This window comes from Carcharhinus amblyrhynchos, chromosome 13, assembly GCF_965287045.1.
Source record: "Carcharhinus amblyrhynchos chromosome 13, sCarAmb.v2.hapA, whole genome shotgun sequence".
NCBI classification, from domain to species: domain Eukaryota; kingdom Metazoa; phylum Chordata; class Chondrichthyes; order Carcharhiniformes; family Carcharhinidae; genus Carcharhinus; species Carcharhinus amblyrhynchos.
In genome coordinates, this window is record NC_137336.1 from 76,829,768 (window position 1) to 76,855,635 (window position 25,868).

The window sequence follows — 25,868 nt, forward strand, 5'->3', positions numbered from 1 at the left end:
TGTCTCTCTGTCTCTGTCTATCTCTCTCTCTCTCTAGCTCTCTGTCTATCTCTCTGTCTCTGTCTCTCTCTCTCTCTCTGTCTCTCTCTCTCTCTCTCTAGCTCTCTGTCTATCTCTCTGTCTCTCTCTCTCTCTCTCTCTCTCTTTCTGTCTGTCTCTCTGCCTCACACACGAACAAACCTCCTAAATGTGGTCAGGTCCATGTGACGAGATTGAAGACAAATTGCTGGTGTGAAAGAGGAAGCTATGACTGAAAGAAGTTTAGAATTGAGAAGAGAAATGCGTCAGGAACAGGCCGGAGAGGAGAGCTCACGGACAGCTGGAGGGGGGAGAGAGAGATAGAGAGAAAGTGGGAGAGAAAGTGAGAGAGTTGTGGATGGATCGCCGCGGGGAGAGAAAGCCCCTCCTGAGGAGTCGGGTGGAGCAGGCTGGCTCAGCCTTTGCAGGCCGCAGGTTGGCATGTGGGGCTATTTTGACAGTGGAGGTTCTGGAGCGTCTGGCCTTCTATGCAGTGGTGGGCAACCTGGTCCTTTACCTCAACGGCTCGGTCCTGGGCTGGGAGGGTCCCAGCGCCACCAGCGCCAGTCTGGTCTTCACTGGAGCAGCCTACCTGGTCTCACCCTTCGGGGGCTGGCTGGCCGACGCCCGCCTGGGCCGTTTCCGTACCATCGCAGCCGGCCTCCTCCTGTACCTGGCCGGCATGCTCTTCCTGCCTCTCACTGCTGAGCCAAGGACCCGGGCCCTTATCTGCGGCAACCAGACTGCCAACGGTGCGGGAGGAGAGGGGCCGGGTGCTCGCTGGAACGTCTCGGGGCCCGCAGTGGGCGGGGAGCCCGGAGGAAGGGGCCAGGATTACTGCCGGGGTTTCGTCTACACAGGCCTGGTGGTGGTCGGGCTGGCGGTGGGCTGCGTCAAGTCCAACATCACTCCCTTCGGAGCCGATCAGGTGAGAGGCCTTTCTAGATTGTTCCATTGCCTTCCCTCCCTCTCCCCGCTCCTGCCAATCCACCGTCAATCTGATCAAACATGGAGAAGAGAGAAGGCCCAACTTGAAAGCCCCATCCAGCCTCAGAAGGGAAATCCATGCGTGAGTCCAGGACTTTAGGCAGGATGTGTAGTCCCTAAGAGAGGAGGATTTAATTAGTTTATTTATTTGTTTTTTGATTTGATTTGATTTATTATTATCACGTATTAATATTCAGTGAAAAGTATTGTTTTTTTGCATGCAATACAAGCAAATCATACCATTCATAGAGAAGGAAAGGAGACGATGCAGAATGTAGTGTTAGTCATAGCTAGGGTGCAGAGAAACATCAACTTAATGCAAGGTAAGTCCGTTCAGAAGTCTGACAGCAGCAGGGAAAAAGCTGTGCTTGTGTCGGTTGGTACGTGACCTCAGACTTTTGTATCTTTTTCAAGAAGGTGGAAGAGAGAATGTCCAGGGTGTGTGGGATCTTTAATTACGCTGGCTGCTTTGTCGAGGCAGCGGGAAGTGCAGACAGGTTATCCATTTATTAGTCATAAGTAAGACTTACATTAACACTGCAATGAAGTTACTGTGAAAATCCCCTAGTCGGCAAACTCCGGCGCCTGTTTGGGTACCCTGAGGGAGAAGTTAGCATGGCCATAAACCAATATGTCCTTCGGGCTGTGGGAAGAAACCGGAGCACCCGGAGGAAACCCATGCACACACGGGGAGAACGTGCAAACTCTGCACAGTGACCCAAGAGGGAATAGAAACCTGGGTTCCTGGCGCTCTGAGGCAGCAGTGCTAACCACTGTGCTATTTATCATGGAAACATAGAAACTAGAAGCAGGAGGAGGCCATTCGGCCCTTCGAGCCTGCTCCGCCATTCATTTTGATCATGGTTGATCATCAAATTCAATATCCTGATAACCCCTCTTCCCCCCATATCCTTTGATCCCTTTAGCCCCAAGAGCTATATCTAATTTCTTCAAATCACACAACGTTTTGGCCTCAACTACTTTCTGTGGGAGTGAATTCCACACACTCACCACCCTCTGGGTGAAGAAATTTCTCCTCATCTCAGATCTAAAAGATCTTATCCTCAAACTCTGACCCCTAGTTCTGGACTCCTCCCACCATCAGGAACATTCTTTCTGAATCTACCCTGTCTAACCCTGTTAGAATTTTATAAGTTTCTATGCAATCCCCTTTCACTCTTCTAAACTCCAGTGAATATAATCCAAATTGATTTATTCTGTTCTCATATGACAGACCTGCCTTCCCAGGAATCAGCCTGGGAAACCTTCACTATACCCCCTCTATAGCAAGGACGTCCTTCCTCAGATAAGGGCACCAAAATTGCACACTATACTCCAGGTGTGTATCAGAATGGTACTGGAGAGTTAAGGGGCTTCGCTGAAAGTGGCGAGACTAGGATCATAAGGTCATAATAAATAGGAGCAGGAGGAGGCCATTCGGCCCTTCAAGCCTGCTCCACCATTCATTACGATGATGGCTGATCTACCACGCACAAAAAAACACACACAATTCACCAGGCGGCACGGTGGTTAGCACTGCTGCTTCACAGTGCCAGGGACCCGGGTTCCTGCCTCCGGTCACTGTGCCACTGTCTCCGCGTGCTCTGGTTTCCTCTCACCGTCCTAAGATGTATGAGTTAGGTTAATTGACCGTGCTAAATTAGCCCTTAGTGTCCAGGGATTAGAGGGATTTGTGGGGTTACAGGGATAGGGTTTGGGTGAAAATGTTGTTGGTGCATATTTGATGGGCCGAATGGCCTCCTTCTGCAATGTAGGATTCTATGGTTCAGTAATCTACGATTAAAAGCTGGAGTAAATCACGGTGGGTTTTTTCAGCAAGATTTTCAAAATGAATCTCTCGCTCTGTGTGCTGCAGAGTGCCTGAGTGCGAATCATGCGAAAAACCAGTGGCCGGGATCTGTTCCCACTGGAGACACCGGCAGCACAGTACAGTGCTGAGCACTGTCGGCACCGAGATTGGTGTGTGTGCACTAGCCCCGCACTGCATCGGTGACCTCCCTCCCTTTGTCACCACCAAATGCAGAGTGGCGGTGGGATTCACCACCCACCCCCCCCAGCCCTCAGTAGGTGCCAAAACCCTTCTAGCCCGCCCCGTTGGCTCTGCCCTTGGTAATGCCCTTTGAGCATTACCACTTTGTCCCTTGGGCAATGTCAGGTGGGCCCGGCTGGCAATGCACAGGGGGCACTCCTCCCCCACTTACCTCTGACCTTCTGCAGGGGAGGACCTCCATGCCTCCCCTTCACTCCAGCAGGGTCGGGCTACCAGCTCCCTGCTACTGGGGGGCTATAGTAATTCCCGCTGGAGTGAACCATTCCTGGCACAGGCAGAAGAGGCTAGCTGGTCCGGAGACTTCAGTCACGGACCTGCTAATGAAATGGTAATCAGCATTGAAAGAAATTATCCAGCTCCACGCAGATTCCTGGCACGGAACTGACGATGCCAGAAATCTGGTGACCAGAGACATGCAGAGACTGTGGCGCCCAGAGATAAGCCCGCTTCACAGTCTCCGTTTCATTCGCCCTGCCCCGCTGCGATGCTAAAGCAGCAGCACAGCGGGCTGGGAGAATCACTGTCACGTTCTTGCCTTCTCTCCATAACTTTCAAATCCCTCACTGATTAAAACCTATTTACCATTGGAACTGGCATGGTGTCACAGTGGTTAGCACTGCTGCCTCACACTGCCAGGGACTCAGGTTTGATTTCCAGCCTCGGGTCACTGTCTGTGTGGAGTTTGCACATTCTCCCTGTATCTGCGTGGATTTCGTTTGGGTGCTCCAACTTCCTCACACAGTCCAAAGATGTGCAGATTAGCTGGATTAGCTGTGCTAAATTGCCCTTTAGTGTCAGAGGATTAGCAGGTAAATAAATGAGGTTATGGGGATAGGGCTTGGGTATGATTATAGTTGGTGCAGGCTCGATGGGCCAATTGGCCTCCTTCTGCACTGTAGGGATTCTATGAAAAATTATTCATTTCAGACCTGCCCATGTCCTCTGACTATGTAGGTTGCCCCCTTGGTTTCTGATGGGCCCACTCTTTCCCTTGTCATCATCTTACTCTTACTGTATTTATGAAGTGCCTGGAGTTTTCCTTAATCTTATCTGCCAGTGATATTTTGTGGCCCCTCTTTGCCCTCCTAATTTTGTTTTTAAGCATCCCCCACACTGAAGGGCTGAAGGGCCTCCCCTGTTTTTTTTTACCTACCAAAAGATTCCTTTTTCTCTTAATCAACTCCTTAGTATCCCTTATCCCTGGAGTTGCCAGCCTTGCCCTTCACTTGTAGACGAACACATCAGCTTCCTATTTCACGTTTAAAAGAGTCTTACTTTCCAAATGTAGATTTACCTGCAAGTGGCTTCTCCCAGTCTAGGATGGCCAGATCCTGTCTAATGATACTGAAATCTGTCTTCCTCCAATTCAGATACTTGATTTCTGGACTATCTTTATCCCTTTCCATAATGAGTTTGAGACTTAGAGTTATGGTCACTATTGCTAAAATGCTCACCCACTTACACTTCAACCACTTTCCTGTCTGCATTCCCTACGGTTGGGCCTAGCACTGCCCCTTCCCTACTCGCACTATCTATAGTTAAGAAAGCCTACCAATACTTCTACTTTCTCAGAAGACTAAGGAAATTTGGCATGTCAGCTACGATTCTCACCAACTTTTCTGGTGGTATCACAGTTTGGCATGGCTCCTGCTTTGCCCAAGACCGCAAGGAACTACAAAGGGTTGTGAATGTAACCCAGTCCATCATACAAACCATCCACTGGCTCTGTCTACACTTCCCGCTGCCACGGCAAAGCAGCCAGCATAATTGAGGACCCCACACACCCCAGACGTTCTCTCTTCCACATTCTTCCCTCAGGAAAAACACACAAAAGGCTGAGGTCACGCACCAACCGACTCAAGAACATATTCTTCCCTGCGCTGCCGGACTGTTGAATGGACTTACCGTGCATTAAGTTGAAACAAAAGCATAAAAAGCTGGAAAATCTCAGCAGGTCTGACAGCATTTGAGGAGGGAGAATAGAGCCAACATTTCGAGTCTAGATGACTTTTCATCAGAGATTTTATCTTTGCTTTTATCTTTTATATTAAGTTGATCTTTCTCTACACCCTGGCTATGACTGTAACAGTACATTTTGCACCCTCTCCTTTCCATCTCCCCCATGTACTCTATGAATGGTATGCTTTATATAGGCACAGCCCTCCAAGCCTATGCCAATCTTAATGCTCTAACTAAACTAAAAAAAGCCTTCTGTCCTTACTCGGACTGTAGCCATCTATTCCCTCCCTATTCATGTACCCATCCAGATGCCTCTTAAATGTTCCTGTTGTGTCTGCTTTCACCACCTCCCCTGTCAGCACATTCCAGGCACCCACTGTGAAAAACATCCCCTGCACATCTCCCTTAAACTTACCCCCTTTTACCTTGAAACTGCCACTTTGTAATTCACACTCTCACCTGGAAAAAGCCTCTGACTATCAGCCCTGTGTATGTGTCTCATAATTTTGTTGAGCTCTATCAGGCCTCCCCTCAGCCTCCATCTTTCCAGTGAAAACAATCCTGGTTTATTCAACCTTTTCTCATAGTCAACACCTTCGAGACCAGGCAACATCCTGGTGAACCTTCTTTGCACGCTCTCCAAAGCTTCCACGCCCTTCTGGGAGTCTGGTGACCAGAACTGCATGTAGTACTCCAAATATGGCTGCAACATGATTTCCCAACTCTTGTACTCAGTGCCCGGCCAATGAAGACAAGCATGCCATATGCCATCTTAATCACCTTGGCCACCTGTGCTTCCACATTGCAGAGCTGTGGACCTGCACGCCTCTCTATGTTAATGTTCCAAAGGGTTCTCTCATTTACAGTATAATTCACACCTAAATTTAATCCTCCCAATTGCATCACCTTGCATTTGGTCGGATTAAACTCCATCTGACATTTTTGTGCCCAAGTCTCCAATCTATCTATATCACTGGCACTATCCACAACTCCAACAATCTTCCTGTCATCCGCAACTTATTAATCAGACCACCCACATGTTCTTCCAGATCATTTATATAAACTACAAGCAACAGAGGTCCCAGCACAGATCCCTGCGGAACACCACTAGCTACAGATCTCTATTCTGAAAAATACCCTTCCACTGCTACTCTCTGTCTTCTATGACCAAGATGTGGAAATGCCAGCGTTGAACTGGGGTAAACACAGTAAGAAGTCTAACAACACCAGGTTTAAGTCCGACCGATTGATTTGATAATAAACTCACAAGCTTTTAAGGTTAAACTCTTTGTCAAGTGAATGGAGAGTTCTGGCCTCAGACAGAGCATATAAATTGTCTGTGCTTTATATGCTCTGTCTGAGGCCAGAACTCTCCATTCACCTGACAAAGAGGTTAACCTCAAAAACTTGTGAATTTACTATCAAATAAATCGGTTGGACTTAAACCTGGTGTTGTCAGACTTCTTTCTATGACCAAGCCAGTTCTGTATCCATCCAGCCAGCCCACCCCAAATCCCATGTAATTTTGTACCAGTCTACCATGTGGGACCTTGTCAAATGCCTCACTAAAGTCCATGTAAGCTACATCTACAGCCCTTCCCTCATCAATTATCTTTGTCACCACTTCAAAAAATAGAGTTGGATTACTGTACAAAGAGATGAACAGTCTGCACTGGAGTGCTGCCTTAGGAGTGTGACTGTTGGAGTTTCGTGCATGTGGAAATTGAAGGGTTAAGCTAAGGGATAATTTCTATCTGTAGTCTAGTGTGATGTATCTCTAAGAGGTTTTTAAATCATGTTCACAGTGTTGGGTGATGTCATTGTGGGAGGAGAGAAAAGTCAGGTGAGCGAAGTTTTCAGTGTTTAATTTTGTTTTGGCTGCGCTGTGAGAGCTCAGCTGAAAGACGTCTCTCTACTTCTGTTTTGTGAGTTTTACCAGTTAGCTGAAAGCACATCTCGTTTGCCATCCTGCAGTGTTTTGGAGAGCTGCTCTGAGTTTTCAAGATCATTTGAAATCAGCATTCAGCCCAAGGAACTGGATTCAGAATCATGTGATCTTTAACTTGTGATAAATCTGGTTGAAGGATTTTGATTGGAACATCTGATAAATTGGTGACAAGTTATACATGATAGTGGCTGTTTTCTTTCTTGTTTGTAATTGATAAAATTAATAATTTTCTATAATAATTTACTTACTCTACATGTTAACTATATTGTTAAATAAACTTTGTATAAAGAACAAAGAAAATTACAGCACAAGAACAGCTCCTCCAAGCCTGCAGTAACCATGCTCCCAACTGAACTAAAACCCCCTACCCTTCCAGGGACCATATCCCTCGATTCCCAGCCTATTCAGGTATTTGTTAAAATGGCCCTTAAAAGTCACTAAGGTATACACTTCCACTACCCCCTCTGGTTCCAGGATAAAAGCTCCCTAGTGGGTCTTTTGAATCATACCTGATTTGAAACATCTCATGCTTATCCTAACCAAATTCAAGATGCAAAATGTGTTGTTCAGGCAGCCTCATGAAACAGTTTGGAGTTTCTAACCTGAACTATAACACTGGCATTTCTTAATTTAGCAATTACTTAAATCCTGCTCTTTGAATTGGAAGGTTAGTTTTAGTTGTAGCTTACAAACAGGGCTGAGACTGGCCCTGCTTAGAGTTTGAAGAACCATTCAAAAGTCTGACAGCAGTAGGGAAGAACCTGTTCTTGAGTCGGTCGGTACGTGACCTCAGACTTTTATATCTTTATCCCGAGGGAAGAAGGTGGAAGAGAGAATGTCCGGGTTGCGTGGCTTCCATAATTGTGCCGGCTATTCTCCCGAGGCAGCAGGAAGTATAGACAGAGTCAATGGATGGGAGACTGGTTTGTGTGATGGATTGGGCTACATTCACAACCTTTTGTAGTTTCTTGTGGTCTTGGGCAGAGGAGGAGCCATACCAAGCTGCGATACAACTAGAAAGATTGCTTTTTATGGACCATCTGTAAAAGTTGCTGAGAGTTGTGGTGGACATGCCAAATTTTAAGTTTGAAGTTTATTTATTAGTGTCACAAGCAGGCTTACATTGACCCTGCAATGAAATTACTGTGAAAATCCCCTAGTCGCCACACTCCGGCACCTGCTCAGGTACACTAAGGGAGAATTTAGCATGGCCAACGCACCTAACCAGCGCGTCTTTCGGACTGTGGGAGGAAACCGGAGCACCTGAAGGAAACCCACGCAGACATGGGGAGAACATGCAGACTCTGCACAGACAGTGACCCAAGCCAGGATTGAACCCTGGGTCTCTGGGGTGTGAGGCAGCAGTGCTAACCACTGTGCCACCGTGCAGGGCCTAAAGTGGATATTAGGCTTCCTTTGAGCTGGAATTTCCTTAGTCTTTGGAGAAAGTAGAGGCATTGGTGGGTTTTCTTAACTAAAGTGTTGACACGGAGGGACCAGGACAGGCTGTTGGCGATCTGGACACTGAGAAACGATGATACAACCAGAAAGGATGCTTTCTATGCTGCATCTGGATAGATGGTGAGAATTGTAGAAGAGATGCTGAATTTCACTCGCAGTGCAAGGCGCTATATGAACGTATCTCTCTTGCTCTCTGTCTCCTCAGGTGACGGACAGAGGACCTGAAGCCGTCAGGAAATTCTTCAACTGGTTCTATTGGTCGATAAACATTGGTGCCATTCTGTCCCTCCTCCTGGTTTCTTATATCCAACAGAACATAGATTTCTTCATCGGATACGTCATTCCCGTCATCTGCCTGGTGCTGGGACTGCTGGTCTTCCTGCTCGCTGGCCCAATCTTCATCACCAAGCCCCCGGATGGCAGTGCCTTCACAGGCATGGCCCGTCTCCTCTTCCGTTCCTGCTGCCCGCGGGCAGCTGGCTCAACCAGGTGAGGTGACACTGGGGGTATGAGGGGGACAGCTCGACTGGCACAGTGACTCTGACAGGGCACTCTCTCAGCACTGACCCTCTGACAGTGCGGCACTCCCTCAGCACTGACCCTCTGACAGTGCAGCACTCCCTCAGCACTGACCCTCTGACAGTGCGGCACTCCCTCAGCACTGACCCTCTGACAGTGCGGCACTCCCTCAGCACTGACCCTCTGACAGTGCGGCACTCCCTCAGCACTGACCCTCTGACAGTGCGGCACTCCCTCAGCACTGACCCTCTGACAGTGCGGCACTCCCTCAGCACTGACCCTCTGACAGTGCGGCGCTCCCTCAGCACTGACCCTCTGACAGTGCATCACTCCCTCAGCACTGACCCTCTGACAGTGCGGCACTCCCTCAGCACTGACCCTCTGACAGTGCGGCATTCCCTCAGCACTGACCCACTGACAGTGCCGCACTCCCTCAGCACTGACCCACTGACAGTGCGGCAGTCCCTCAGCACTGACCGTCTGACAGTGCGGCAGTCCCTCAGCACTGACCGTCTGACAGTGCGGCACTCCCTCAGCACTGACCCACTGACAGTGCGGCACTCCCTCAGCACTGACCCACTGACAGTGCGGCACTCCCTCAGCACTGACCCACTGACAGTGCGGCACTCCCTCAGCACTGACCCACTGACAGTGCGGCACTCCCTCAGCACTGACCCACTGACAGTGCGGCACTCCCTCAGCACTGACCCACTGACAGTGCGGCACTCCCTCAGCACTGACCCACTGACAGTGCGGCACTCCCTCAGCACTGACCCACTGACAGTGCGGCACTCCCTCAGCACTGACCCACTGACAGTGCGGCACTCCCTCAGCACTGACCCACTGACAGTGCGGCACTCCCTCAGCACTGACCCACTGACAGTGCGGCACTCCCTCAGCACTGACCCACTGACAGTGCGGCACTCCCTCAGCACTGACCCACTGACAGTGCGGCACTCCCTCAGCACTGACCCACTGACAGTGCGGCACTCCCTCAGCACTGACCGTGTGACAGTTCCCTTTGGCCCAGTAGGCTGTGTTGATTTGGGATCAGTGCTGGGGACCTCAGTTAGCTGCAGTGTATATTAATGACTTTGACGAAGTAACTGGATGTGTAGTCACTAAATTTGATAATGATACAAGAAAGAACATAGAACACTACAGCACAAACAGGCCCTTCGGCCCACGAGTTGCGCCGATCACATCAACTCCTATCTATAACCCCCAATCCCATAAAACCCCATATACTCATCCAGAATTCTTTTAAAAGAACCCAGCGAGTTCGCCTCCACCACCACTGAAGGCAGCCGATTCCATTCACTCACCACCCTCTGAGTGAAAAACTTACCCCTAACATCACTTCTGTACTTTCCTCCCCGCACCTTAAACCTGTGTCCTCTCGTAGCGACCATTTCAACCCGGGGAAATAGCCTTTGAGAATCCACCCTATCTATTCCTCTCAACATTTTATAAACCTCTATCAGGTCGCCTCTCAACCTACGTCTCTCCAGGGAAAAGAGACCCAGTTCCCTCAACCTAACTTCATAAGGCATGCCTCCCAGTCCAGGCAACATCCTTGTAAATCTCCTCTGTACCCTTTCAATAGCTTCTACGTCTTTCCTATAGTGAGGCGACCAGAACTGCGCACAGTACTCCAAATGAGGCCTGACAAGGGTCTTATAAAGTTAAAGGGAGGAAAGTGAGTTGTCAAGAGGAGATGGAGGGTAACAACAGCGTATAGAGAGGGTGTACGAGTGAGGAAAATAATCAATAGATGGAATATAATCACACATTTAATGTATGAAATGTGAGCTTAACCGCTTTGGACTGGGCTTGTTTACACTGGGGTTTAGGAGAGAGCGAGGAGGATTGATTGGTATCTATAAGACCCTGAATGGTCTTGACAAGGTAGAATCATAAAATCCCTCCATTGCAGAAGGAGGCAATTTGGCCCACCACGTCTGCTGTAACTTTTGTATGGTCCTGTTTCCTCTTGCAGGAGAGATTAGAACCAGGGGGTCACGTGAAGAATAAGAGGTTAGAGGTAATGAGGAGGAGCAAGTTTTATCATTTATCTCTCTCGTGGAGTTGGTAGCCTAAGTGGGTGAAGGGAGGTGGGGTGGCGTGGCGGGTCAGATTGAGTTTGACATTAAGAACAAAGCTTGAGAGGCGAGTTGGGGAGGGGGCAGAAGACAGGAGTTGAGATCATGACAGGATCTGGCATGATCTGAACTTTGGAACAGACTCAAAGGGCTGAATGGCCTCCTCCAGCTCCAAACTCCTGAGTTCCCAGCTTGGTCCATGGAAGCTCCTGTGGAAGTACTCAAAACCAGTTCAGAGTGAACCTTTGGAATTCCTGATCTCTGTCGGGCTGTTGAGGCTCAGTCACTGAGAGTGTTTCAATCAGAAATCGATGCAGGAGGCCATTCAGCCCCTTCTCCAGCCTGTTACACAGGAACAGCAGGAGGCCATTCAGCCCCTTCGCCAGCCTGTTACACAGGAACAGCAGGAGGCCATTCAGCCCCTTCTCCAGCCTGTTACACAGGAACAGGCCATTCAGCCCCTTCTCCAGCCTGTTACACAGGAACAGGAGGAGGCCATTCAGCCCCTTCTCCAGCCTGTTACACAGGGAAAGGAGGAGGCCATTCAGCCCCTTCTCCAGCCTGTTACACAGGAACAGGAGGAGGCCATTCAGCCCCTTCTCCAGCCTGTTACACAGGGACAGCAGGAGGCCATTCAGCCCCTTCTCCAGCCTGTTACACAGGAACAGGAACAGGCCATTCAGCCCCTTCTCCAGCCTGTTACACAGGGACAGGAGGAGGCCATTCAGCCCCTTCTCCAGCCTGTTACACAGGAACAGGAGGAGGCCATTCAGCCCCTTCTCCAGCCTGTTACACAGGGAAAGGAGGAGGCCATTCAGCCTCTCATATCTGTCAGACAGGAAGAGGAGGAGGTGGGAGCTCTTTACTCAGAAACAGGAGAAAACCAATCAGCAACTTAAGTCTTTACAATTAGGTCACAGCTTGATCTCTGACCCGACTCCATCTTGGTTTCCCCACCCTTGGAGGGGGAGGGACACTTCCCTGAAACCAAATACTCTTGAGCTGCCATGAGGAATGGCCTGTCCTGCTTTCTAATTTGTCTCTGCCTCCTTGAGAACAGATCCCCCTACAGCGACCTTTCCGAGGAGACCCTGTTCAGCAGTGGCATGCGGCCCCTGGATGCTACGCGGGAGAACATGAAAGTCCTCAAGAGAGTCCTCCCAGTCTTCCTGACGCTGATCCCCTACTGGATGGTCTACTTCCAGGTCAGAGCTCACAGGCCCACTCACAACCACTGGGAAAGGCCCAACAAGCGGAGATGGAGGGTGGACTGGAGGGGGTTGGGGGGGTGGTGGGCTGGGGATTCGGGGGTGGGGGGTGGGCAGGAGTGGCTGGGGGGTGTGGGGCCTGGAGGTTGTGGGGGCTGGGGTGGGGGGTGCTACATTTAAAATGGGGATGGCTGATCAAATAGATTGTTCGGGTCATGAATGGTGGCACAGTGATTCGCACTGCTGCCTCAGAGCCAGGGACCGGGGTTCAATTGCGGTTTTCCTCCGGGCGCTTCGGTTTCCTCCCACACTGCAAACACATGCAAATGAGGTGGATTGGCCATGCTAAATGGCCCCTTAGTGTCAGGTGGATTAGCAGGGTAAATGTGTGGGGTTACAGGGGTAGAGAACATAAGAAATAGGAGCAGGAGTAGGCCATCTAGCCCTTCGAGCCTGCCCCGCCATTCAATAAGATCATGGCTGATCTGTCGTGGCTCAGTTCCACATTCCCGCCCTCTCCCCACAACCCTTAATCCCCTCGCTTATCAAAAACCCATCAACCCGCGTCTTAAATATATTTAGCGAGGCAGCCTCCACCACCTCAACGGGCAGAGAATTCCAGAGATTCACCACCCTTTGAGTGAAGAAGTTCCTCCTCAACTCCGTTCTAAACCGCCCCCCCCTTTATCTTGAGGCTGTGCCCTCTAGTCCTACTGTCCTTTCTGAGCGGGAAGAGCCTCTCCACCTCTATCCTATCCATCCCATTTATCATCTTATATGTCTCAATGAGATCTCCCCTCATTCTTCTAAACTCTAACGAGTACAAGCCTAGTTTATTCAGCCTCTCCTCATAGTTCATAGAGCCTGGGTGGGACTGTTGGCGGTGCAGGCTTGATGGACTGAATGGCCTCCTCCTGCTCTGTGATGAAAGGGTTTTAATAGGACTCTCCATCCGGGAACTAAATAGTTCAGACCAGTATTCCGAACTCCCTGCTTAACTGTGTTGTTATCCTTCTGGGTACAGCCTGCAGCAACACAGAACCATCAGAAATGAATCCATTCGGGGAATTCAGAAAACAAAATCACTGCCCACTGAGCAGTGAAAATGTGGAACCCACTCCTACAGAGAGTGCTTGTACTAAATCATGTCACTGTGTCTAAGGGGAAGCAGGGCTAAGAGAGAGACAGAAGGAGTAGGAGGAGATGTTAATGGCACAGATGCAGGGTGGAGCTGGGAGGAGGCTCACGTGGGGCAGGAACACCAGAACAGAGCAGATGGGCTGAATAGACTGTTTCAAAGCAACACTGTTTTTGCGTGAACTATGAGAAAAGCCTTCATACACCACTGAAAAGTAAAGGAATATGGCTGAAGAAGCTTCTGGAAATCGCCAGTAGGTTGTCGATTGGATACAGAGTAAAACTCCCTCCGCATTGTCCCCATCAAACACTCCCAGGACAGGTACAGCACGGGGTTAGATACAAAGCTCCCTCTACACTGTCCCCATCAAACACTCCCAGGACAGGTACAGCACGGGGTTAGATACAGAGTAAAGCTCCCTCTACACTGTCCCCATCAAACACTCCCAGGACAGGTACAGCACGGGGTTAGATACAGAGTAAAACTCCCTCTGCATTGTCCCCATCAAACACTCCCAGGATAGGTACAGCACGGGGTTAGATACAGAGTAAAACTCCCTCCGCATTGTCCCCATCAAACACTCCCAGGATAGGTACAGCACGGGGTTAGATACAGAGTAAAGCTCCCTCCGCATTGTCCCCATCAAACACTCCCAGGATAGGTACAGCACGGGGTTAGATACAGAGTAAAGCTCCCTCCGCATTGTCCCCATCAAACACTCCCAGGATAGGTACAGCACGGGGTTAGATACAGAGTAAAACTCCCTCCGCATTGTCCCCATCAAACACTCCCAGGATAGGTACAGCACGGGGTTAGATACAGAGTAAAACTCCCTCTACACTGTCCCCATCAAACACTCCCAGGACAGGTACAGCACGGGGTTAGATACAGAGTAAAGCTCCCTCTACACTGTCCCCCCCATCAAACACTCCCAGGACAGGTACAGCACGGGGTTAGATACAGAGTAAAACTCCCTCTACACTGTCCCCATCAAACACTCCCAGGACAGGTACAGCAGGGGGTTAGATACAGAGTAAAACTCCCTCCGCATTGTCCCCATCAAACACTCCCAGGATAGGTACAGCACGGGGTTAGATACAGAGTAAAGCACCCTCTACACTGTCCCCATCAAACACTCCCAGGACAGGTACAGCACGGGGTTAGATACAGAGTAAAACTCCCTCTACACTGTCCCCCCATCAAACACTCCCAGGACAGGTACAGCACGGGGTTAGATACAGAGTAAAGCTCCCTCTACACTGTCCCCATCAAACACCCCCAGGACAGGTACAGCACGGGGTTAGGTACAGAGTAAAGCTCCCTCTACACTGTCCCCATCAAACACCACAGTTACACGGGTTTGTAAAGTTTGATGTTGCAATGTTGTGTAGCCTGTCTTTGCTCAGCCCGTACAGATTACCTGTGCCAGGCTCTCTGTGAAACATGTGAAATAGGCTCTGTCCCTGAGTGAGCTCAAACACCACAGGAATCCTTCATCAATCCCGTGCTATTCTCACGCTACACTCCCTGTGACCCTCGCTTCCTCCTCCCTACACCACCCAGAAATCAGCAACAGCTCTGTTCTGTCCCACACCACTTACTGACCGAGACTGACTCCCTGATATAATTCCCTCCCTACCTCTGTAACCTCCTCCAGCCCTACAACCCTCCCTATCTCTGTAACCTCCTCCAGTCCCTACAACCCTCCCTATCTCTGTAACTTTCTCCAGTCCCTACAACCCTCCCTATCTCTGTAACCTCCTCCAGTCCCTACAACCCTCCCTATCTCTGTAACTTTCTCCAGTCCCTACAACCCTCCCTATCTCTGTAACCTCTTCTAGTTCCTACAACCCTCCCTATCTCCACAACCTCATCCAGCCCTGACACCCCTCCCTATCTCTATAGCTTCCTCCAGCCCCTATAATCCTCCCTATTAATGTAACTTTCTCCAGCGTTTATGGGGAGGCGATGGCCTAGTGGTATTTATTGCTAGACTGCTAACCCAGAAACTTAGCTAGTGTTCTGGGGGACCGTGGTTCCAATTCCGCCATGGCAGATGGTGGAATTTGAATTCAATACAAAATATTTGGAATTAAAAATTTAGTAGCGGTAGGTACAATTTTGTCTTTTAAAAAGCATTTAGATAGATACATGGGTATGATGGGCATAGTGAGATATGGGCCAAATGTGGGCAATTGGGATTAGCTTAGGGGTTTTAAAAAAAAGGCCAGCATGGACAAGTTGGGCCGAAGGGTCTGTTTCCATGCTGTAAACCTCTATGACTCTACTGATGACCATGTATCGACTGTTAGAAAAACCCATCTTTAGGGAAGGAAATCTGCCGTCCTTACCTGGTCTGGCCTACATGTGACTCCAGACCCACAGCAATGTGGTTGACTCTCAACTGCCCTCAGGCAACTAAGGATGGGCAATGAATACTGTAAGAAGTTTCACAATACCAGGTTAAAGCCCAACGGATATATTTGGTAGCAAAAGCCACTAGCTTTCGGAGCGTTGCCTCTTCATCAGGTAACCCGGACTTTAACCTGGTGTTGTGAGACTTTTTACTGTGTTTACCCCAGTCAAACGCTGGCATCTCCGACATCAATAAATGCTGGCCAGCCAGTGCCGCCCATGTCCCAGGAATAAATTTTAAAAAAGTCTGTACATTCCTCAGAGATCTCTGCAATCATCTAAGTTTTAGAGCTTCCCTGATCTAAACTCCTCTGTAGCCATGATGTGGAGATGCCGGCATTGGACTGGGATAAGCACAGTAAGAAATCTCACAATATGGACTTTAACCTGGTGTTGTGAGACTTCTTACTAACTTCCTCCACCAGATGTGGTTGTACTGTCAGTTACCTGGGCAACAGCATTCTGGAATTCCTTCCTGGAACTTCTCTGCTCTTTTGTCTCTTCCTTCTTTTATTAACAAGCCCTCTAAAAACCTGCCGTTTCCAGTGATTATGTGAATGTTGTGATTCAGTGTGAAATGTTTTTGCAGTGGAGTCTTTGGGGCTGGTTTATTTTATTCGGGGAGTTATATAGTACAGGTTATTTTTCTCCCTTTGTGAGGAGCTGTCCCAATGTCTCTCTCTCTTTTTTCAGATGGAGAGCACATACGTGTTACAAAGTTTACACCTGCAGCTACCCTCTCTGTTCGGCAATCAATCACAAAACAGTGGCACGAATCGCCAACAGACGGTGAGTCCTGCTTCATATACCAGCCGACAGATCCCAGGAGGCCATTCAGCCCCTTCTCCAGCCTGTTACACAGGAACAGGTGGAGGCCATTAAACGCTTCCCCAGCTTGCTACACAGGAACAGGAGGAAGCACACTTACACCCACATACTCACTCTCACACAGACTCGCACACACACTCACACACGCATGCTATTACACTCAATCACAATCTCACACACACCATCATACATGTGTAGGAACAGATGGGAGGAAACCCACACAGATACATTGGAGACTATTAATCTAGAAACTCAGCTAATGTTCTTGGGGCCCGGGTTCGAATCTCAGCACAGCAGATGGTGGAATTTGAATTCAATAAAAAAGTCTGGAATTAAGAATCTGCTGCTGACCCATTGTCAGAAAAACCCATCTGGTTTCTTTAGGGAAGGGACTCTGCTTCCTGGTCTGGCCTACATGTGACTCCAGAGCCACAACAATGTGGGTGAATCTGAACTGCCCTCGGGCAGCTAGGGATGGGCAATAAATGCTGGCTAGCTAGCGATGCCCGTGTCCCCTGAATGAGTAAAGAAAAGTAAAGAAAAACATTGAACTTGCGTCCCTGGTGCTGTGAGGCAGCAGTGCTAACCACTGTGCCAACCATATTCATGGAATCCTGCAGTGTAGAAGGAGGCCATTCAGCCCATCAAGTCCACGCCAACCACAATCCCATCCAAGCCCTATCCCCATAACACCATGCATTTACCCTGCTAATCACCTTGACACTAAGGGGCAATTTACCATGGCCAATCCAGCTAACCCACACATCTTTGGACACGAAGGGGCAATTTAGCATGGCTAATCCACCTAACCTGCACTTCTTTGGACATAAGGGGCAATTTAGCATGGCCAATCACCTAACCTGCATATCTTTGTACACTAAGGGGCAATTTTTCATGGCCAATGCACCTAATTTCGCATGGCCAATGCATCTTTGGACTGTGGGAGGAAACTAGAGCACCCGGAGGAAACCCACACAGACGCAGGGAGAATGTGCACACTTCACACGGACCAAGCCGGGAATCGAACCTGGGTCCCTGGAGCCCAGATATTGATTGAATTCAATTAAAATCTGGAATTAGAAGTCTAATGATGACCATGAAATCATTGTCGATTGTTGGGAAAACCATCTGGTTCCTTTAGGGAAGGAAATCTGCCGTCCAGCAGTGGATTTTGTGTGAAAGTACATGTTGGCTACATGAGGATCCTGCGGGTATAATTTCCTCTTGCCCGGTGTGGAGTAGGAATTTCCATCGTGCTAGTAAACTCATGAGTTAACGCAGCAAGGGGCAAGGCAGGCTGTGGTAAGAGTGTGAGGGTCACAAGTCTATTTTTGTTGTAGTTTCAAATTCCCCTTTCTTCCAGCAGTTGATGAGTGAAAGCGAAAGGGGATGTGACTGCTCTGTGAGGCACTTTTTCAAGCCGCGAGGCAAGGCCACATCCATTTCCCTGCTGCCCAGAGCTGTGGGTGATTGACATGAGTGTGAGGAAGCCTGCACTGCTAGGCTTGGTTCTGCTTTCCTGCCTGCTTCACTGGTGGTTGCGCAACACCTCCTGGCCTGTTAGCAGGAATCAGTGCCTCTTCAATCGGGAGGCCATTCATCCCATTGTTCCTGACCCTGAATTTTCCAATCATCCCCTTTCCGTCCTGCTCCTTTCCCACCCCCCCTGCAAAATAATGAGGTAGCACGATGGCTGGCACTGCCACTTCACAGCGCCACGCACCTGAGTTCAATTCCGGTACATTGTCAGTTGTTCATCCTGTGTCCTCGGATGTTTCCTCCGGGTGCTCCTGTTTCTTCACACAGTCCGAAAGATGTGCAGGTTAGTTGGATTGGTCATGCTAAATTGTCCCTTAGTGTCCAAAGATGTGCTGGTTAGGTGGATTGGCCATGCTAAATTGCCCCTTAGTGTCCAAAGATAAGAACATAAGAACATAAGAAATAGGAGCAGGAGTAGGCCAACTAGCCCTTCGAGCCTGCCCCGCCATTCAATAAGATCATGGCTGATCTGTCGTGGCTCAGTTCCACATTCCTGCCCTCTCCCCATAACCCTTAATCCCCTCTCTCATCAAAAACCCATCAACCTGCGTCTTAAAAATATTTAGCGAGGTAGCCTCCACCACTTCAACGGGCAGAGAATTCCAGAGATTCACCACCCTTTGAGTGAAGAGGTTCCTCCTCAACTCTGTTCTAAACCGCCCCCCCTTTATCTTGAGGCTATGCCCCCTAGTCCTACTATCCTTTCTGAGCGGGAAGAGTCTCTCCACCTCTACCCTATCCATCCCATTCATCATCTTATACGTCTCAATGAGATCTCCCCTCATTCTTCTAAACTCTAACGAGTACAAGCCTAATCTATTCAGCCTCTCCTCATAACTCAACCCCCTCAACTCCGGCATCAGCCTAGTAAACCTCCTCTGCACTCCCTCCAAGGCTAAAATATCCTTGCGTAAGTACGGCGCCCAAAACTGCACACAGTACTCCAGCTGCGGCCTCACCAGTGCCCTATACAGCTGCAGCAAGACCTCCCTACTTTTATATTCAATCCCGCTCGCTATAAAGGCCAGCATCCCATTCGCCTTCCTGACCACCTGCTGCACCTGCAAGCTGGGTTTTTGCGACTCATGCACAAGGACCCCGAGGTCCCTCTGCACCGTCGCCCGGATTGACCATGCTAAATTACCCCTTAGTGTCTAAAGAAGTGCAGATTAGGGGGATTGGCCATGCTAAATTGCCCCTTAGTATCTGAAGATGTGCAGGTTAGGTGGATTGGCCATGCTAAATTGCCCCTTAGTGTCTAAAGATGTGCAGCTTAGTTGGATTGGCCATGCTAAATTGTCCCTTAGTGTCCAAAGATGTGCAGGTTAGGTGGATTGGCCATGCTAAATTGCCCCTTAGTGTCTAAAGAAGTGCAGGTTAGAGGGATTGGCCATGCTAAATTGCCCCTTAGTATCTGAAGATGTGCAGGTTAGAGGGATTGGCCATGCTAAATTGTCCCTTAGTGTCTAAAGATGTGCAGGTTAGTTGGATTGGTCATGATAAATTGTCCCTGAGTGTCCAAAGATATGCCAGTTTTGGGGATTGGCCATGCTAAATTGTCCTTTAGTGTCCAATGTGCAGATTAGGTCTAAAGTTGTATAGGTTAGGTGGATTGCCCATGCTAATTTCCTTACCTTGGTCCCCTTTCCCTGATTACCTTCAATCTCTGTCCTTCTGGTACCCTGAACCCTCCTCCTTCCCTGCCTCTGGGGAAGGGTTTAGGATCGTAGAATCCCCACATTACAGAAGGAGGCCATTTGGCCCATCAAGCCTGCCCTGACAACAATCCCACCCAGGCCCTATCCCCGTAACCCCACATATTTACCCTGCTGGTTCCTCTGTCAATAATGCACAATTTAGCATTATCAAACAACCTAACCCGCACATCTTTGGACTGTGGGAGGAAACCCGAGACCCGGAGGAAACCCACGCAGAGACAAGGAGAACGTGCAAACTCCACACAGACCGTGACCCGAGGCCGGAATCGAACCTGGGTCCCTGGCACTCTGAGGCAGCAGTGCCATCCACCGTGCCACCCAAGCTTTCTCCAGACACAGCCCATGAACAGCCTTTCTGCTGAGTGGTTTTGGGGGATCTGGGGAAGGTTGGGCAGAAGGGGCCCAGCACAGTGCTCATGCTGTAGAATAACTGTAACGATGGTGGAGCTGATTCAGGACATCTTGAAAAGGGAACTGGATCACTACTTCGGACAGGTAAATGTACAGGACGAGGGGGGGATGGAGCAGGGTAAAGGGGGGGAAGGAGCAGGGTAAAGGGGGGGGGAAGGAGCAGGGTAAAGGGGAGGAAGGAGCAGGGTAAAGGGGGGGAAGGAGCAGGGTAAAGGGGAGGAAGGAGCAGGGTAAAGGGGGGGAAGGAGCAGGGTAAAGGGGAGGAAGGAGCAGGGTAAAGGGGGGGGAAGGAGCAGGGTAAAGGGGAGGAAGGAGCAGGGTAAAGGGGAGGAAGGAGCAGGGTAAAGGGGGGGTGGAAGGAGCAGGGTAAAGGGGAGGAAGGAGCAGGGTAAAGGGGGGGGAAGGAGCAGGGTAAAGGGGAGGAAGGAGCAGGGTAAAGGGGGAGGAAGGAGCAGGGTAAAGGGGGGGAAGGAGCAGGGTAAAGGGGAGGAAGGAGCAGGGTAAAGGGGAGGAAGGAGCAGGGTAAAGGGGAGGAAGGAGCAGGGTAAAGGGGAGGAAGGAGCAGGGTAAAGGGGAGGAAGGAGCAAGGTAAAGGGGGGGGAAGGAGCAGGGTAAAGGGGGGGAAGGAGTAGGGTAAAGGGGAGGAAGGAGCAGGGTAAAGGGGGGGAAGGAGCTGGGTAAAGGGGGGGAAGGAGCAGGGTAAAGGGGGGGGAAGGAGCAGGGTAAAGGGGAGGAAGGAGCAGGGTAAAGGGGGGGAAGGAGCAGGGTAAAGGGGAGGAAGGAGCTGGGTAAAGGGGGAGAAGGAGCAGGGTAAAGGGGAGGAAGGAGCAGGGTAAAGGGGAGGAAGGAGCAGGGTAAAGGGGGGGAAGGAGCAGGGTAAAGCGGAGGAAGGAGCTGGGTAAAGGGGGGGAAGGAGCTGGGTAAAGGGGGGGAAGGAGCAGGGTAAAGGGGAGGAAGGAGCAGGGTAAAGGGGGAGAAGGAGCAGGGTAAAGCGGGGGAAGGAGCAGGGTAAAGGGGGAGGAAGGAGCAGGGTAAAGGAGGAGAAGGAGCAGGGTAAAGGGGAGGAAGGAGCAGGGTAAAGGGGGAGAAGGAGCAGGGTAAAGGAGGAGAAGGAGCAGGGTAAACGAGGAGAAGGAGCAGGGTAAAGGGGAGGAAGGAGCAGGGTAAAGGGGGGGAAGGAGCGGGGTAAAGGGGGGGAAGGAGCAGGGTAAAGGAGGAGAAGGAGCAGGGTAAAGGGTAGGAAGGAGCAGGGTAAAGGGGGGGAAGGAGCAGGGTAAAGCGGGAGTAGCTGTGTGGAACTGGAAGTGCACGATGGGCTGAATGGCCCCTCCTATCTCCAGGCCAGGATCCAATCTCTTTCTTTGTGTCTGCAGTTTCCCACTGCTTGGTTGACCATGTTCGATGCTGTGATGCTTCTGCTGCTCATTCCCCTCAAGGACAAAGTTATCGATCCATTCCTGGTGAAGAGGAACCTTCTCCCGACGCCCCTGACCCGGATCAGCCTGGGCATGCTCTTCGCCATGTTCTCCGCCATTGCTGCAGGTGAGGCCGGCTGAGGAGAGTGGACACGGCCCTCCGCACGGGGGACGCCGCCCTCCACACCAGAGATAAGGCCCTCCATGATGGGGACGTGCCTCTCCCTATCTCTAGCCCTGACAACCCCAACAATCCTCCCTATCTCTAACCTCCTCCAGCCCCTACAACCCTCCCTATCTCTGTAACCTCCTCCAGCCCCTACAACCCTCCCTATCTCTGTAACCTCCTCCAGCCCTTACAACCCTCTCTATCTCTGTAACCTCCTCCAGCCCCTACACCCCCTCCCTATCTCTGTAACCTCCTCCAGCCCCTACAACCCTCCCTATCTCTGTAACCTCCTCCAGCCCCTACAACCCTCCCTATCTCTGTAACCTCCTCCAGCCCCTACAACCCTCCCTATCTCTGTAACCTCCTCCAGCCCCTACAACCCTCCCTATCTCTGTAACCTCCTCCAGCCCCTACAACCCTCCCTATCTCTAACCTCCTCCAGCCCCTACAACCCTCCCTATCTCTGTAACCTCCTCCAGCCCTTACAACCCTCTCTATCTCTGTAACCTCCTCCAGCCCCTACAACCCTCCCTATCTCTAACCTCCTCCAGCCCCTACAACCCTCTCTATCTCTGTAACCTCCTCCAGCCCTTACAACCCTCCCTATCTCTGTAACCTCCTCCAGCCCTTACAACCCTCCCTATCTCTGTAACCTCCTCCAGCCCCTACAACCCTCCCTATCTCTGTAACCTCCTCCAGCCCCTACAACCCTCTCTATCTCTGTAACCTCCTCCAGCCTCTACAATTCTCCCAATCTCTGCACTCCAATTTGAGCCATTTGGTCACTCCTGCTTTGAATCTTACCAGCATTGGTGGTCCCAAATTCCGGAATTCCCCCAGTAAACCTATCCACTTCCCTCTGTCCTCTGATCGGACGCAGCTCACTCAAGTGGAGCGTCGTTGTCCATGTATCTCCTAATGGGATTCGCTGTGAAATTCCCGGTTGTTGATAAGTCTCCAGTGTGGAGACTCTGAGCGTATTTAATTTGGAGATTTCCCCATTGTTGGGTTTTGAATTGGCAAATGAGGCCTTTTTTCTCCAGAGTTAATGGAGAATTTTTCCATTTCCCCTATTCTGACAGGTCTGCTGGAAAGCCAGCGTCTGATCCACATCCGCAACAACGACACCATAAGCCAACAGGTTGGGAATACAAACTTTACAGCGGCCCGTCTCGCTGTGTGGTGGCAGGTCCCTCAATATCTCCTTATTGGGGTCAGTGAAATCTTTGCCAGTATCCCAGGTAAGCATGTTGGTGCGTTATCAATTACAATGCGTGTTACTGCCAATTACATTGCTGATGTTTCTTCATGTCAATGGGGAGGCCATGGCACAGCGCGATTGTCATTGGAATAGTGATCCAGAGATCCAGCACAAGATCTGGGGAAGTAAATTAAAGTGCCACGATGCCAGATGCTGATATTTGAATTCACAAAACAAACCAAAATTAACAGGCAAATCATCAGTTTCACTAATGTCCTCTAAAGAAGGAGATTTGCTATACATATCCCAGTCTAGCCTTCATGTGACTCAGGAGCTACAGTAATGTGCTTGGCTTGCAATTAGGGTTGGGCAATACAACATGGCCAAGCAGGGGGCCCACATCCAGCAAAAAAAATTTCATGTTTAATGTGTGTTACCATCAATAATGTTTAATGTGTGTTACTGTCAATAACATTGTTTAATGTGTGCTACTGTCAATAACGTTGTTTAATGTGTGTTACCGTCAATAGCGTTGTTTAATGTGTGTTACTGTCAATAATGTTGTTTAATGTGTGTTACTGGCAATAATGTTGTTTAATATGTGTTACTGTCAGTAATGCTGTTTAATGTGTCTTACTTTCAATAACATTGTTTAATGTGTCTTACTGTCAGTAACGCTGTTTAATGTGTGTTACCGGCAATAATGTTGTTTAATGTGTGTTACTGTTAGTAACGCTGTTTAATGTGTGTTACTGTCAATAATGTTGTTTAATGTGTGTTACTGTCAGTAACACAGTTTAATGTATGTTACTGTCAGTAACACTGTTTAATGTGTGTTACATTAAACAGCGTTACTGACAGTAACACACATTAAACAGCGTTACTGACAGTAACATACATTAAACTGTGTTACTGACAGTAACACACATTAAACAACGTTATTGACAGTAACACACATTAAACAGCGTTACTAACAGTAACACACATTAAACAACGTTATTGCCGGTAACATACATTAAACAGCGTTACTGACAGTAAGACACATTAAACAATGTTATTGAAAGTAAGACACATTAAACAGCATTACTGACAGTAACACATATTAAACAACATTATTGCCAGTAACACACATTAAACAACATTATTGACAGTAACACACATTAAACAACGCTATTGACGGTAACACACATTACTGTCAATAATGTTGTTTAATGTGTGTTACTGTCAGTAACGCTGTTTAATGTGTGTTACTGTCAGTAACGCTGTTTAGTGTGTGTGACTGTCAGTAACGCTGTTTAATGTGTGTTGCCGGCAATAATGTTGTTTAATGTGTGTTACTGTCAGTAATGCTGTTTAACGTATGTTACTGGCAATAACGTTGTTTAATGTGTGTTACTGTCAGTAACGCTGTTTAACGTATGTTACCGGCAATAACGTTGTTTAATGTGCGTTACTGTCAATAATGTTGTTTAACGTTATTGCCGGTAACATACATTAAATAACGTTATTGCCGGTAACATACATTAAACAACGTTATTGACAGTAACGCACATTAAACAACGTTATTGACAGTAACGCACATTAAACAACGTTATTGCCGGTAACATACATTGTTTAATGTGCGTTACTGTCAATAACGTTGTTTAATGTGCGTTACTGTCAATAACGTTGTTTAATGTGCGTTACTGTCAGTAACATTGTTTAATGTGTGTTACTGTCAGTAATGCTGTTTATTGTGTGTTACCGGCAATAACGTTGTTTAATGTATGTTACAGTCAATAACATTGTTTAATGTGTGTCACCGGCAATAATGTTGTTTAATGTGTGTTACCGTCAATAACGTTGTTTAATGTGTGTTACCGTCAGTAACGCTGTTTAATGTATGTTATCGGCAATAACGTTGTTTAATGTGTGTTACTGTCAGTAACGCTGTTTATTGTGTGTTACCGGCAATAACGTTGTTTAATGTATGTTACTGTCAATAACGTTGTTGAATGTATGTTACAGTCAATAACATTGTTTAATGTGTGTCACCGGCAATAATGTTGTTTAATGTGTGTTACCGTCAATAACGTTGTTTAATGTGTGTTACCGTCAATAACGTTGTTTAATGTGTGTTACCGTCAGTAACGCTGTTTAATGTATGTTATCGGCAATAACGTCGTTTAATGTGTGTTACTGTCAATAACGTTGTTTAATGTGTGTTACTGTCAGTAACATTGTTTAATGTGCGTTACTGTCAATAACGTTGTTTAATGTGTGTTACTGTCAGTAACGCTGTTTAATGTATGTTACCGGCAATAACGTTGTTTAATGTGCGTTACTGTCAATAACGTTGTTTAATGTGCGTTACTGTCAGTAACGCTGTTTAATGTGCGTTACTGTCAGTAACATTGTTTAATGTGCGTTACTGTCAGTAACATTGTTTAATGTGCGTTACTGTCAATAACGTTTAATGTGCGTTACTGTCAGTAACGTTGTTTAATGTGCGTTACTCTGAGGAATATACTTTTACAGTGTTTTGACCATTTACTGTTTTGAATGTCATTTGCTGGAAAAGTTTCTTTCGGTACTTTTTGCGAATCCTTCTTAATTTTGAACACAATTAAATCTCGTCATAACCTTCTTGGTATATGGCAGAACTTTTCCAGCCTCTCCACATCACCTGAAATCCCTCATTCCTGGTTCTCCTGAATTTTAGACCAAGTGTAGGCCATTCAGCCCAATGAGCCTTGGATCACTCGGGCAGATTGAGGCTGTA

At 48.7% G+C, this 25,868-nt stretch overlaps 1 protein-coding gene across 1 annotated transcript in view; it reads left to right on the top strand.

Annotated features, from left to right (window-relative positions):
- LOC145351602 (solute carrier family 15 member 4-like) overlaps positions 1-25,868 on the top strand; it is a 47,272-nt gene that overhangs the window by 12,872 nt on the left and 8,532 nt on the right. Inside the window, exons 2-7 of the mRNA XM_080201186.1 lie at positions 198-946; positions 8,650-8,933; positions 12,126-12,270; positions 16,520-16,615; positions 21,696-21,864; positions 22,989-23,147. Coding sequence (XP_080057312.1) covers positions 377-946; positions 8,650-8,933; positions 12,126-12,270; positions 16,520-16,615; positions 21,696-21,864; positions 22,989-23,147 — 1,423 coding nt within the window. The 5' untranslated portion in view covers positions 198-376. The remainder of the gene's footprint in view (positions 1-197; positions 947-8,649; positions 8,934-12,125; positions 12,271-16,519; positions 16,616-21,695; positions 21,865-22,988; positions 23,148-25,868) is intronic.